This window comes from Gossypium arboreum, chromosome 1 (genome assembly GCF_025698485.1).
Source record: "Gossypium arboreum isolate Shixiya-1 chromosome 1, ASM2569848v2, whole genome shotgun sequence".
In the NCBI taxonomy this organism is placed as follows: domain Eukaryota; kingdom Viridiplantae; phylum Streptophyta; class Magnoliopsida; order Malvales; family Malvaceae; genus Gossypium; species Gossypium arboreum.
Genome location: NC_069070.1, coordinates 115,176,043 through 115,192,351, shown reverse-complemented (window position 1 = coordinate 115,192,351; position 16,309 = coordinate 115,176,043). Strand labels below are relative to the sequence as shown.

The following is a 16,309-nucleotide window of genomic DNA, read 5'->3' as shown; positions in this document are numbered from 1 at the left end:
TCTTCTTTTTTTTTATATTACTGTTAATGAAATTATTGACAAGCTGATAAAGATAGGCTGAAAAAGGCCATGGACTGGCTAAAGGGTAGACCAAAGATGAAATATGAGCCGTTAGATTGGTAAGAAGGGGAGACAATGAAAAACAATGGTCAGAACAAATGATATGATTTGATAGGAACAAAAATTATCAAAGATTTGATGTATTTGATTGGATTAAGGATGTTTTCATAGTCCAAATAAATTTAGGTTGGGGCCAAATCTTTGTCAAATTTATGGTCCTTTTGGGTACAAAATAGTGGATAAGGACTTCATAATAATGGATCATTTGTCATTTCCATTTGGTTGGAGGTTGAAATGGAAATGATTTTACATTTTAACGACTTAGGTTGTTGGGTCTTAATCCTATTTTGTGCATATGTGGTGTAAATTTTATCTGATTTTTTTAAAAAATTATTTCGATTTTATTTAATTTATTGTCTGTTATGTTTTTATTGATTGAATTATATGTTATAGTTAGTGGGACATATATTATTGAACTTGTAATTGTATAATACTTATATTAATGAAATTTTTAAAAAAGTTGGATTATTTTAAAAAATAAAATTAGAAACCATAATTCAATTAAAAAGTAAAAATAAAAATTTGATTAAATTCAAGAAAATTAGTTAAAAAATTCATCAAGTTATTTAACGATTTCAAAAGAAAATTACAAATGATGGAGCATTAGGAAGTTACTTGATTTTCAACTGAAAAGGACTTCATCAGATAAGATAATTGAACTGCTAATGAATCATGGGGACATGAGTTTCAAAAAAAAAAAAAGAACAGAAAAAGTAAGCAAAATACAAAGCAATTGCAATGTCATCATCAAGCTTCACACACAACAAAATCAGTGCTCAATTTTTTTAACAGCGATTTTTCCCAGCCATTTTGAAATTAAAGTAGTTGTGCATTTATTTATGTTATCCACCCCCTAATTTCCTCTCTTTATTGTCATATCTTATTTCAATGTAAATTTTAAAAAAAAAATAGTTTAGGGAAAATGTGTGACCAAATTAAAATAGTGATACCCTAAATGGTTTAGTGTGAATGATAAGATATGAAAAAGCAGCTAAAAAAAAGAGAAGATAACATTGAAGACAAAAGTTTGTCCATTGAGTGGAGGCTTTCATGGGACAAGAAAGCATATTTTTCTTTTCTCTTAGATTATATGCAATTATTCTTTTGTTTTCTAATAATTGAACTTTAAAGTAAAATTATGTGTCCTTTTGCATATGTTATCATGGATTGGTTCTTTTTTTTCCTTTATTGCCTTACTTTATTTCAACATTTGAATATCATAAAATTTCAAATTCGCTCGTTTTTCCAAATTATATTTCATAATAAGATTACGAAAATTTATTTTGATATGATTATACCAATATAAATATGTTTGATTCAAAGAATGTAAGATTTTATTTTATAATAAGATTACGAAATGTAAATTTATGAAGTGAAATATTCAAATGTACGTTACTTTATTTGGTTATTTTAATGGAATATAAGATTTGAACATTTTACTATATTGTCATTTTTATAATTTTTAAAAAAATATTTTTAGTCTAAATTTCTATGATAAATTATTAAAATTCTTTTTTTATTACAATTTATATATTAATAAGTAAATATATGATGTTGAAATAAATTTATAAATTATAATTATAATAATTCATAAAAAGTTGATGCTTTATCAACTATAGTTGTAATTATAATCATAATTAATATACTAATAAACAAATCATTAAAGTAAATATAATAATTATAATTTTAAAGTTACTTTTAAGAAAAAGAGAATTTTGTTTTTAATTAGGCTTAAATTTTATTTGAGATAGAAAATACTAAATTGATTAAAATAATAAAAAATAAAAAATTCAAAATTTAAGATTACACCCATAAATTTTAAGATTTTTTATTTTAAGATTTCTTAAAAAATAAATGGTAATAAGATTATCCTATATATTATAGCAACTTGACAATATTTAAGGTAAGATTATGGGATGATCGAACCCTTCAATATCTAGTAATCATATTGTACTCCAACTAAATCTAAAGTCAAGCTGGGCTAAACCCTTAAATGGGAGATAAAATCTTCTAACATTATTTTCTCCATCCACAATACTTAGACTAGAATCGAACTTTTTACCACTTAATATAACATGTATTGCTCTATGATATATATCTTTTACCATCATCCAACGAATAAAAAGTTAAAATAAAGAAAGTGATCTTGAAATTAAAATAGTTGTAGATTATTTTTATGAATCATAATTATATTTATATAAAATATAAATACATTAATAATTCATATTTTGTAACACTCCTTATCCGATCCAATCGTCAGGTTCAAGCAACAAGATGCCACATTCGTTGTCGGAGAAACTACAATCAATTATATAGTAAAATGATAATTCAAACATACAAACATGTTATAAACACATTTACAATATGATACATAATCAAATTCGAGCCTTAATCGAGCTTACGAAAGCTCATTTGTTGATCCGAGCACGAAATAGGACTAAATTGAAAATTTTTAAAACTTCGAGTCGATGTCATGACATGAGGGAGTTCTTCATCGCAATGTGACATGCTGACTTGGTTTCGTTGTGACGACGGGGTTACTCATCACGCCGTGACCTGAAATCTAAAGCTCGTTGCGACGACCATCGCCCAATGTCGTGACGTGGACTCTGTTTTAATACAAATTAGGCCATTCGGTACCTACTTCATATCCACCTATCAAACCTTAAGTTTGGAGCAATATTGCACAATTAAACCTGCATAAAATCAACACAACTACATGCCAAAAATTTGCCTTTAGCCATTTCCAATCATTTATTCCAATATAACTTCAAATTGACACCAAAACATACCAATTCAATTTATTTGATTTCAATCTATTCAACCATGCTTTTTGGCCATTCAATACCATTTCATTCTCAAACATACCATTTTAAAGCCATTCACAATGTCACATCAAGCCACCAAAACATACATATAAATGTTGACATTACCCTTCTCAAATATCAAACATTAGATAAGGTTCAACCATATCAACTTCTAAGTTAACAAAAGCATAACACCTATATGCATGCCTAAAAACCAAGCTTCAAAATGATTAAAAGACTATCAAATCGATATCAGGATAGTGTGAGCTTCTTGACGATCTATTTGACACGTTCCGTAAGTTGGCAATGTATATAGAAAGGGAAAACAACAGGGTAAGCATATCGAATGCTTAGTAAGTTCTTAGGCATTAAAGAACAACTTACTTCCATTTAAAATTTAATATGATAAGCTACTAGTTTGACAAGTTTGCCTAAACATGACAACCACATATCAACAAAGTGAGTTCAACATACAACCGTATGATATAGTAAGTTAAACATATAACATTCCAATTCACTTCTAATCAACATTGCCATGTCATTCACATAATCAATCAACATTTAATAGATTCAATGTCATATTCATATCATTTTCCAAATCGAATTGTTTCATTAACATTTTTCCATATTGACCCTTAGGCTCGTTATATTATCTTTCACATGTTATCAATATTCGTATATCGTAACTCGTTTTTATAGTACCAAACATATCAATTCAATTGGTATACCATTATCAACTTTACATTTTATATCCATATTAACCTGACTCGTACTCGAATGGATACACGAATCCAACCAACACACCAATTTGGCACCTAATGCCTCACCGGACAATTCCGAAGTAAATAGTTTGTGCCCAACGCTCATTAATATAACCGAAGTAAGTTGTGCCAAACACTCATCAGCATGTAGTCGAAGTAACTCGTACTCTATCTATCCTATAACATACCAACTATATCCGACTTTGCCTGAACTGTTAATAAGGTAACCAATAATCCAATTTCATTTTAAGTTCAATTCGCATTCTATCGATCTCAATGTCATCAATCAAGATATCATTTCATACATAGCATAGCATACATTATCTCAATTCCAAGCCAATTTCACAATTTCATTAAGACACATTATTTTTAATTTTATTCAATTTAACCATCTATCTCGATAATCCATCAAATTCACATCAATACGGTTTGATCAAATCATAATCAACTCTCAATTCATTAAATATATCAAATTTCAATTCATCATATTCAATTTATGAATCAATTTATTACTTCTTTACGATTTAGTCCATATTTCACCTTTTGCACCAAATTGTAAACAATTCAAATTACTATCAAACATATACAAATTCATAATTAAAATATACAAAATTTAAATACAATCATACCATATGAATTTAACTGGATAAATCAACAAACAAGTTGGAACTTCAAGGACTATTCAACAATTTTATCTTTCCCCCGATTATTTTCGATTTGGTCCAATATTTTATCTATATAATAATTCAATTCAATTTATCAATTCAAAAATCTTATAACATCCTATTTAAGTATAAATCAGTTCAATTTCATCTTTTGAATGCCCCTTATAGTTTTGCATGTTATTCAATTTAATCTCTAAAACCAAAATTATAATATCTTTCAAATTTGAGTTTCGATTTCGAAATCGATCTCAATTATATCCTTTTATAACCCTCTACTATTCATAATTACAGAATTTTAGCATCAATTTTGAAATTTACACACTTTAGTTCTTATGTTAAAAAACTAGTAAGTAAACTTTATAAACCAGTCTTTTTTCACTTCTAAGCTTAAAATCTAACAAATGAATACCAATTTCTTCAAGAATTCATTAATGAAAAATTTAATAGTTTTGCAAGTTGGTACATGGGCTAGTTAAATCAAACTCTCACGACCTTAGAAACATAAAAATTACAAGAAAGAGACTTATATACTCGCCAATTTGAACGACCAAAAGTTGAAATGCTCAAAATCTATTCTTTCCTTTTGCTTTGGTGGAGAAGATGAGTGGGGGAAAGAAAAAATAGCTTGGTTTCTTTTAATTTTTACTTTTATAATTAGATTAACTCCAAATTAATCAAAATTAGTCTAATTAACTATAATTAACTAAACTTAATTATAATTAATATAATCAATGGATGAAAAATAATTCCCACCACCATTTGGCATATTACCAATTGGTCCTCCAATGATTTAAAAATACATAGCGATTAACTTTTACAATTTTTATAATTTAGTCCTTATACCTTAATTAACTATCAATTTGACAAAATTGAGGGACCAAAATTAAATTAACCTTTATTATAACCTCGTAAATATTAATTAATAATATTTACGAACTCAAGCATCAGAAATAGGGCTCCGATACTGTATTTTTTGACACCACTGATTTTTGGGTGGTTACATATTTTATAAAATTTCAATACTATATATTTATGATATTTTTTCATGTAGTAGTATCATGTGTTCAAAATACTTGTTTAACTAAAGGGTAAATTACACCATTAGTTACTAAACTATGAATAAGTTTTCATTTAAGTTACTGGGTTGTTAAAAATTGATGCTATATGACTTTCTTTGTTCGCGCTACCTACAATAATAGAAGGCTCTCTTTCTCCTTCTATTCTATAGTTCAGTTTCTTTTCATGAAATAGCTTTGAATGTCACGAATCTGTGAACCAAAGTTCAAATAGCTTTTTCTCTGACCTCTAACACTAATCATCGGATCGACTTGGATTTAAGGTATGTTCTTCTAATCATCTGACCTCCAAACTTCCTTTAAGGTATGTTTTTCATTGGTTGAAGTTTGCTGGCGAAACTTCTTTTTTTTTTAAAAAAAAAAACTTAACAGCCCAGTGACTTAAATAAAAGTTTTGAATAATTTAGTAACTTAAAAGAAAACTTTAAAATAATATTGTAACTTTTTTTAGTTAAGTGATAAAAAAAATTTACCCATAATTTAATGACTAATAATGTAGTTTACCCTTAACTAAAACAAAAATTGAATAATTTTTTTTCCCTATTCTCCTCTTTATTGCCATAACTCCTTTCGAAAAATAGTTAATAATGTAAAACTTGAAAAAAAAATCAGTTAGGGAAATTTTGTGACCAAATTAAAATAGTGCCCTAAATGATTCAATGTGTCAATGATAAGATATGAAAAAGCAGCTAAAAAGAGAAGATAACATAAAGACAAAAGTTAGTGTATTGAGGCTTTCATGGGAAAAGAAAGCATACATACATACATACATATATTATATATATTCTGTCTTAGATTATAAGCAGTTATTCTTTTGTTTTCTAAAATTGAGGTTTAAAAGTAAAAGGAGATCAAAACATGGAAAAAAGATGCTGCTAAACAGTGTAAAGTTATGTGTTCTTTTGCACATGTTATCTTGGATTGCCCTTTTTTACTTTTTAATTGCCCTACTTTATTTCGACAACACAAATCCAATTCTTCTGAATTCTGATATCTGGTGTTTAGTTCAAGTATTCTACAATTACGTTTTCTAATAATATAGAATATTATAATTATAAAAATTTAATTTAGTCCTTTAAAAATTATAAAAATATAGTCTATCAAAATTAAAAATTCATTTTAGCTCCTCTAAAAAATTCATGTATCATATTGTGATTATGACATGGTAAAAAAGACTATTAAAATCAATAACAAATATAAATATTTAGAAAAAAAGAAGAAGAAATTTCATAAAATATTTCTGAAACCAAGTGAAATGAAGCGTGGATCTTCAGCACTTCTATTTCACCTTTATCTATCGAACATTGATAATCACTTTCACCATCACCCAAAGCTTCATAATCCTCATTGTCATTGAAAACAAAAGGAAGGGCTTGCATCAACTACATCACGGCATGCTAAAATATCATAAACAAATATTAAATTCAAAGTTTTCAATTAATTTTTGAATCTAATCCAACTGATAGCCAGTTTTCTATATACTAGTATTTGTCACCTGCTTAAGCTAGGTGTCTTTATTTTAATTATTTATTACTAAGTTTATTTTAAAGTTAATTAATCTACATTTTTAAAAATATTTTTATTGTTATATTAATATTATAATGTTATATATTTTAAATATATTTTAATAATTTTTAAATTACTTTCTAATTTTAAAATATATTTATATAATTATAAATTTAAAATATTTTCTATATATTTTTTATCGATTTTAATAAGCTTTTATTATTTTTGCCATATGTTACAGCTCATCATGACACATGGCAGAGATGCTTGAGTTTTTTTTAAAAGGGACTGTTAACTTAAACATTTTAGGTGCCCAATTAAGTGCATATAAAAGAAAAAAGAAAAAAATGGCTTAATGCTTTTTTTAAAAAAATTGAAGGCTTTTGTCATCTTTCTTTTGATACAATATAATTTTTTCATTACAATTTATATTTTAATAACTAAATATAGAGTGTTGAAATAAATTTATAAACAATAATTATATTAGTTCATGAAAATATGATTTCATCACCAACTATAATTGCAACTATAATCATTATTACCATACTAATAATAAATTATTAGAGTAAATGTAATAATTATAATTTTAACATATGATCTCTATTATTTCATTATTAAAAAAGAAAAAGAAGAGAGATTTATGTTTTTATTATACTTCAATTTTATTTGATAAAAAATAAAGAGTAAACTAATTAAAATAATAAAACAAAAATTAAATTAACCATGACATTTATTCTAAATTGGTCCTCAAACTTTAAAACATTCTAATTGTATGTTTAAATTATTTATATTATATAAATTAAATCTTTTCGTTACTAAAATTAACTGACATAATTTAAAATAAAAACTTTAAAAAGATTGATATTGTCAAAATGAATGTTATGAAAATCTTGATTATGAAATTTTTGAAGTTTTCACAGAAAGCATATTTCACTCTCATTTTCTCGAGTTAATTTCATTTTCAGTTATAAATTTTAAAAATTAAGCAACATTTTACTTTTATATCACATGATTTTACACGTCATTTAATGATTAAATTAACAATTTAAAAATAAAAATACCTAATTGATATAACATAAATAGTTTAAAATGTTTTGAAATTTAAGAACTAATTTAAAATGAGTATCATAATTTAAGAATGTTTCGGTGCAATTAACTCTTTAATAGGTGGTAACGAGATTACAAAATGACCAAAATCGTGAGGATCCAAACAAAGTAAGATTAAGGGCAATAATATAATATTCGGCCAACCAAATACATCAAATATGTTAAATATATTTTAACACTTTTTTTTTTGTGTGTCCGAAACCCTTCTATATCTAGTAATCATATTGGACTCCAATTAAATACGAAATTGAATCAAGTTGAACCTTTAAACTAGATAAATATTTTTTTCTACAGTCTCCACCTATCTCCCAAATACCAATCATCCATTAAATAATAAATTCAATTATCAACTCAATAGCAATTGACACTTAAAACATAGCCGTCAAATAGATTATAGGTCATAGCTCATAATCAGTTATCTGTTGGTCATCACAGTTGTTTCAAGAAAAGAAACCAAGACTTTATCTTTGGTTATAGTTTTATCACATTGATGAATTGGACAAAGCAATTCTTAATTAACAAAAAGTCTGCTGCTGCATTAGATAATACATAGGTACAAGCACCTGAAAACTGCATCATCTTATTATACATATATATATGTTATAAAATGCAGTGCTTGAACATTCCCTACCCTACATTCTTCAAAATTCATTGTCATAAAAAAATTGAAATCATACGACAGAACAAGAGATTAGAAGTAGAAATTCGATCCCCAACAAAGGCTAATGGAACATATTAAAAGAAGCATCAAAGAAAGGAGAAAATAGGCGAAAGTGCTTACCCCAAATGCCTACTCAATCTATAGAGAGGATGAAGTAGACAGCAGATTTTTGCTCTGCCCTGCCTCTGTCTCGGTATTGAAGAAGTCCTGAAGTGCAATCATGTTAATGGTGCACGACTTCAAACTCCTAATTGCTTCTGCACTTGCCAAGGCTCCGTCGACGGTTGTTATTATAGGAACCTTGTAAGCAAGGGCCATTCGCCTCAATTGCCGACCATCAATCTGATCAAGTGCATCACCAGAGCTTGTGATAACCATCAACTGGATTTGTCCATTAGCAATCATATCACCAGCATGTGGCCGCCCCTCGTGCATTTTCAGCACCCGTTCCACTGGGATACCTTTTAGTTCAAGAAAGTGAGCTGTCCCAGATGTTGAAATAATATGGAATCCCAGCCCCAAGAAAGCTTTTGCGATTCTTTCAAGATAGGGCTTTGTCAAGTCATTTAAACTGAGGAAAACCGTGCCGGAAAGTGGAAGCTTCTGCCCTGCAGCAATCTGGGCTTTTGCAAATGCTATTGCAAACTCAAAGTCAATGCCCATCACCTCACCTGTACTTTTCATTTCAGGACCTAACAACACATCACAGCCTTGAAACTTCTCAAATGGAAGAACAGCTTCCTTAACAGACACATGTTTTGGAGTCACTTCTTTTGTGAAATCTAGATCATAAAGTGACTTCCCTGACATAACAAGAGCAGCATACTTAGCCAGTGGGTGCCCAATTGCCTTGGAAACAAATGGTACAGTACGTGAAGCACGGGGATTTGCCTCAAGTAAGAAAACATCACCAGAAGCTGTGATTGCATACTGACAGTTCATGAGCCCGCAAACATTTAGCCTATTAGCCAGTTTTGTTGTCCATGACCTTATGGTATCTAAGCAAGAAGATGGGATAGTTTGTGTTGGAATTGAGCAAGCAGAGTCACCAGAATGGACCCCAGCCTGCTCAATGTGCTCCATTATCCCTCCAATCACCACATTACCATGCAAATCAGCAAGTGCATCTACATCAATCTCAACTGCATCTGATAAATACTTGTCAATCAGTACCGGACGTTCTGGGTCCACCTCAACAGCATTCTCTAGATATGTCACAAGCTTGTCATCATTATATACAATCTCCATTGCTCGGCCACCCAACACATATGAAGGCCGGACAACAACCGGGTAACCTATCTCTGTTGCAATGGCAAGAGCATCCTCTTCACTCTTGGCAATCCCTCCTTTTGGCTGCTCGATCTTTAACTCCTTAAGAATTGCATTGAACCTCTCTCTGTCCTCAGCTGCATCAATGGAATCCGGTGAGGTACCCCATATGCGAACTTGCCCAGCCCCACTGGCACATGCAGGCCGATGCTTATCTAAGTAACATTGGATGGGTAGAGACAGCTTAAGGGGTGTTTGACCTCCAAACTGGACAATGATTCCATCAGGTCTTTCTAATTCAATAACGTTCAAAACATCTTCAACGGTAAGGGGTTCAAAGTAAAGACGGTCACTGGTATCGTAATCTGTGGATACAGTTTCAGGATTCGAATTCATCATGATTGTCTCAAATCCTGCTTTCTGCAAAGAGGAATAAAAATGCAAAAAAGAGAAAAATCAGCAAATTTATCAAAAAATTGAAATCGACATAAACAGCTCGACATTATTAAGTGTTGGGAAGCATAAACAGGAAGTACGGAACGCAAACCTGAAGGGCAAATGATGTATGGCAACAGCAGTAGTCAAACTCAATCCCCTGACCAATACGATTCGGTCCACCACCCAAAATCAAAACCTTCTTCTTTTCAGTAGGAGCTGATTCACACTCAAAATCATAAGAGGAGTACATATAAGGAGTATTAGCCTCAAACTCTGCAGCACAAGTATCTACCCTCTTATATGCTGGAATAACTCCCAAAGATACTCGTTTATTCCGGACCTCTTCCTCAGAGGATTTAGTTGCAAAGGCTATCTGCTTATCACTAAAGCCTCTCTTTTTGACCTCATAGAACTCCTCCTTTGTCAGATCAGACAAACCTCGGGACAAAAGATATTGCTCCACATCAACTAACTCTTTAAGCTGAGTGAGGAACCATTTGTCAATGAAACTCAGCTCATATATTTCGTCCACTTTCATCCCCTTCTTCATTGCAGCATATACAGAATGGATTCGATCTGGGCTGGGGACTCTGAGACTGTACTTCAATTGATCCCAATCCCAGTTGAGTTCTTTAACTTCTGCACATCCCCATCCAGAGTAGCCACATTCCAGTGATCGAACTGCCTTCTGAAAGGATTCCTGCAATGTGCGGCCTAGAGCCATGGATTCGCCAACAGATTTCATCTGAGTTGTCAATATTGGTGGAGAGCCAGGGAATTTCTCAAATGCAAATCGTGGGATCTGCAACATTTGTATAGATTAAAGATATTAAAATATATATATTTATAAGCTGATAATATAAAATCATATGCAAGTAAACAAAGTTATGAATGCTATCTGAACCTCGGCACAAGATTATTCCTCTCAAAAAGCCAATTGAAACACACAGATAAAGTTTCTATTCTACTGTTCCTTCTATGAGATGCATCATCATGTGATAAATGAATGATCTAGCATTAAATAAAGAAACCACAATCCGCTCTCAGTTTTTATAGGTGTTAAATATACTACTCTGTTCTTAATCTTAACCACAGTAGAAACCCACAAAACCATCCAAAGAAACAAGTTACTGACCTTAGTCACCACATAATCAATAGAAGGCTCAAAACTTGCTGGAGTCTTCTTGGTAATATCATTAGGAATCTGATCTAATGTATACCCAACCGACAACTTTGCTGCCATTTTAGCTATAGGAAACCCTGTAGCTTTTGAAGCCAAAGCTGAACTTCTTGAAACCCTTGGATTCATCTCAATTACCATAACTTCACCATCAACAGGATTAACCGCAAATTGCACATTTGAACCTCCACACTCCACACCAATCTCCCTAATAATCTTAACACTATAATCCCTCAACCTTTGATACTCCTTATCAGTCAAGGTCTGTGCAGGTGCCACAGTAATTGAATCCCCCGTATGCACTCCCATAGGATCAATGTTCTCAATTGAACAAATGATCACAACATTATCAGCCAAGTCCCTCATCACTTCCAACTCATATTCTTTCCATCCTAACAATGATTTCTCAACTAAAACTTGCGAAGTCAAACTAGCAGCTAAACCAGCCTTACAAATAGACTCAAATTCTTCCTTATTATAAGCTATCCCACCCCCAGTACCTCCTAAAGTAAACGCCGGCCTAATGATCAATGGGAACTCCCCGATTTCATTAGCTATTTCAATACATTCATCTAACGTATTCCCTATCCCTGAAGGTGGAGTTTTTATACCTATGGTTTTCATAGCTTGCTTGAACAAGTCACGGTCCTCAGCTTTTTTAATGGCGTCAAGCTTTGCTCCTATTAACTCCACGCCATATTTCTCCAGAACCCCGGATTCTGCTAACGCCACGGCGAGGTTTAAGGCTGTTTGGCCACCCATTGTGGGTAAAAGCGCGTCGGGACGTTCTTTCTCGAGGACTTGTTCGACTAATTCCGGTGTCATGGGAGTTACGTAAGTCCGGTCAGCCATATCCGGATCAGTCATAATGGTTGCCGGATTCGAGTTTATCAAAACCACTTCATACCCTTCTTCCCTTAACGCTTTGCAAGCTTGGGTACCCGAGTAATCGAATTCACAAGCTTGGCCGATGACGATGGGACCGGCTCCGAGGATCATAATCTTTTTCAAATCCGTCCTTTTGCCTTGCTTGGGACCCTTTTCTTCCGCGGAGGCGTTGGAGTTCGCTTGGATGGAGACACGTTTGGCCGGCATAGGAGAGAGGTGGCGTTGCGATAGCCATGAACGGAGGTGGAAAGAGCTGCGGTTAGGATTGGGGTTGGAAGAAGAAATGAAGAATAAAGGCGGTAAGTTGAAGGATTTGGGAAGGAAAGGCTTGGAGAAAGAAGAAAAACGGGAAGAAGAGAAGCTTTTGCAGCAGCTCATGGTTGGGTTCTCCGCTTTGCTTTTGCTTTTGCTTTGTTAGTGTCGGCAATGGTTGCTGCTACTTGGAGTGAAGTAAGGGAAGGAAAGAAGAAACTGACAGAGGAGGATTTCACTAGGGTTTTTTTGACTTTAGCTTTTTATTAGGATATTGTTTTACTTTTCCTATAAAAAACTATATGCTTTTTTTATATTCTATCATATCTTTGAATAAAGTGTAATGACCGAAAAACCCATGCTAAGCTGCATTTTATGTTGTCTGCATGTAACATACATACATTTATACACACATACTTGTATACATACAAAGTCCAAATAACATAATGTGGCAAATGAACGGTTCTATTATTAGTAGAACTACTGTCATTGGCTATGAAACACCAATTGAAGAAAACTTGTGTTCAGAGAATGTTTCAGTATAGCAATTCCCCAAAATATGAACACGGCACAATATCAGTTTATACATGTATATTTATAACTTTTCTGGTTACAATATCCCTAGCTCTGAGTTGCCTCGTTGGGAAGCATTTGCTGTCAAATATATGCATCAGTTTTCTTATCTGTTTCCTAGTGGCTTTTGGTTCTTTTCTTCAATGGTCGGGTCTAAAGGCACTTTAGTGCATGCCACTGCAGATATCCCAGTTTTTGTTACTTGCATTATTCCTGCTTAAACTGATTTCACCACAACTTCCAGCTTCAAAAGCTGCGCTATTTCATGTTCTTGTTCCAAAATTATGTGTTGGAATCTTCATAGTTTCCAAGAACAAACATGGGAAAGTGCTGCACTTGCTAATCTGCATGGCCATAAGGATTTCAAGCTCTGGGAATCTTTTCATGTTTGATTGTTTACCAAATCTGGTTTTGTTAGATAGACATAATAACCCACAAACTAACCTTGGTACACAAAAAATGTCATAAAAACTGAACATTCTTAAACATCATAGGCATCAACACACATTTTATCAGTAAAAAGCACAAATACAGCTTTCAAAGTTGGTTCCTATTTCTATAGCAACATTTCAGCTCAGAAGGACATCTAAAAGGACAAGATTTCATGATGTTAATCTCCCACCTTTCAAGGAATTAGATGCCAATGTGAAAATATAATGAATCAAATGATCTGAAACCCAGCTAATGAAAATTGAAGTAGCAACGAACCATGGCTAATAGGTTTGAAGAAATGGGAAGGGATATTGATCAACCTTGAATATTGTATATTCAGTAAACAACTATATGCAGCAGTAGTTTAATCAACAACAACAAACAAAAATTTCCCACTAACATGCATCTGCTGCATTGATCTATGTTACTCTCTTTCAGGCGCCCTGACATTAGGCTAAAACACTTTGAAACTGCATAACTATCACGAAGGAAGGTTATAAATTTGAAACAATGTTTATCACGAAGGTTATACTTTGAACCTTACACTTTGAAGGGTTTCATTAGGTATAATAAAAAGGATAAAAACTTATGTAATTATTTTGAAAAAGTACAATGGTTGTATCAGTATTTCATCCAAAATGCAAGGTTCCGAATAAGAAATTGCATAACTATCACGAAGGAAGGTTATAAATTTGAAACAATGTGGCAAAACATCAACATTTCCTCTTTGCAAATGAATTAAAACTACGAAAGCCTATATATACCACTATATTGTTGAATTATCTCTACCATTATTGTTTATCATCAGGACTCTGATCCTCCCTTCTACTGGTCAATTCCATCCCTTCTGCAACATTTTCTTTCACTGAGCCTACATTCTCCTGACTTTTACTCTCATTTTCTTTACTTGAGGGACCATCCATGAAGGAATTTAAGGCAAGCTGACCCGAATAAAGGAATAAGCCTAGAGAATTGATACCGAAAACAAATGTGGCAAGGTAGCACAATCCATTCACAATAGTCCTGCAAATTACAAACATGTAAGGGATAAAAACTACAAAGGTTTATAGCCAGGATCATAAAATGGAGTACCAGTTGAAAGGTACCTGATAGTAATTGTTATTTGTCGAACCTGCAAAGCATAAAGATGAAAAATGTTTGAGAAAAAAATGGTAAACACTCTCAAACAGGAAAGGGCACCACACACATGACTACTCAAAAGTTCAAAGAGTTTAAGCAACTAGAACAGACAAGAAAGAAAAAAGTAAATGCAGGCATAGATAAGGGGATTGAAGGGACAAACCGAGAAATTATCCGAAACTGTTTGGCGATTAAGAGATGCCTCAATAGTAGTGGTGAACTTATAAAGAATAAGAGTAATGACACCCGCAGCTATGCTTCCCAACAATGCTTGAACTGCTGAGGGTGTTGATGACTTGGTGTCGATTGAAGCTGAACTAATTGCTTTCAAGTTATCTAGTGCCTCTTCCTTCAATGATTTCTTTGTATCTGATGACCTCAATCTCTAGTAACAAGAAAAGGGTTCTCTTTAATATCTAACTTAATTCAAAACCACGCATTTGAAATGGAAAACAACAACAACAAATATCAGTGAAGTTTTAAGTTTTAATCGGAGATTGAAAGTTTAAACTTGAAACTCCAATTCAAATATACCCGATAAGAAAAACCCAATTCTTAATGCTAAGCAAAGAAGATACTGACCAGCTCTTTAGCACGCTTAGCACGGCGTCTAAGGGAACGAAACAGGAAGACCCCAATGGCACCAGTAAGCAAAACACTGGTGGCAGTTTGGAGAGGAGTGGGGTCGTCATTTGTAGCGAAGATTGAAGTAGAAGTAGAAGATGGTGGTAGCTCAAAAGGTCCCTCTTCTTCCTCTTGGGTTTCTGCTATGGTGGTGATGGGTCCTTGAGCATGAGCTAAGAATGGCCCAAGGTGGGGTTTGGAGTGGGCAGACAAAAAAGTGGGTTTTTGGAGAAGGAAGAGAGGGGAATAAGATGGGTTGTGAAGGGGAGGAAGGGAGAGAAGGGAAGGGGAGGAAAGGAGATGAAGAGATGGAAGCATTTGCAGAAGAGGGTTTCAGAAAGGTTTTAGTTTCAGGGAAGCTTATTTGTCATGAAAATCTTTTTACGGATTCTGGTATTTCTTTGAAGATTGGATTTGGAAATGAGAAGGTATTGCAGTGAGTAAAATATCTGTGGGATATTGTTGCTGTTGAAGTTGGGTGTTGGGTCCCAGTTTGAAGGAGTTTTGAGTTTTCATCAACCTCAAATCTCAGGTTAAGTTGATTTTTCATAAATAATTGATTTAATCCAAAAACTTGGATGATATTAACTTAATCTTGTTTTACCCGCCCAAATATTGGTAAACTATAAAATTAGTTACTTTAGTTTTACTCAGATTATATTTTAATTACTTATATTTAAAAAGTTACGTTTTAGTCACCTACGTTATGGTTTGTAGAGTACCATTAAACTCCATTAACTCCTTAACGAGGGTCCTATATGACAGTCTAAATAGATTTTAAATGCCAACTTAAATATATATTCGTAAATG

General features: G+C 32.4%; 2 protein-coding genes across 2 annotated transcripts; both read right to left on the bottom strand.

Annotated features, from left to right (window-relative positions):
• Positions 1 to 8,477: 8,477 nt before the first annotated feature.
• On the bottom strand, positions 8,478 to 13,077 carry LOC108483131 (carbamoyl-phosphate synthase large chain, chloroplastic). Its single transcript, XM_017786351.2, has 3 exons — positions 11,546 to 13,077; positions 10,520 to 11,212; positions 8,478 to 10,392 (listed from the first exon to the last, which is right to left on the bottom strand). Exons 1-3 carry the CDS (start codon positions 12,854 to 12,856, stop codon positions 8,842 to 8,844), a joined length of 3,555 nt encoding a protein of 1,184 aa, XP_017641840.1. The 5' UTR covers positions 12,857 to 13,077; the 3' UTR covers positions 8,478 to 8,841.
• A 1,171-nt stretch (positions 13,078 to 14,248) lies between these two features.
• On the bottom strand, positions 14,249 to 16,057 carry LOC108481010 (uncharacterized). The gene is made up of 4 exons (XM_017784170.2): positions 15,458 to 16,057; positions 15,039 to 15,260; positions 14,842 to 14,867; positions 14,249 to 14,758 (listed from the first exon to the last, which is right to left on the bottom strand). Exons 1-4 carry the CDS (start codon positions 15,815 to 15,817, stop codon positions 14,527 to 14,529), a joined length of 840 nt encoding a protein of 279 aa, XP_017639659.1. The 5' UTR covers positions 15,818 to 16,057; the 3' UTR covers positions 14,249 to 14,526.
• Positions 16,058 to 16,309: the final 252 nt, after the last annotated feature.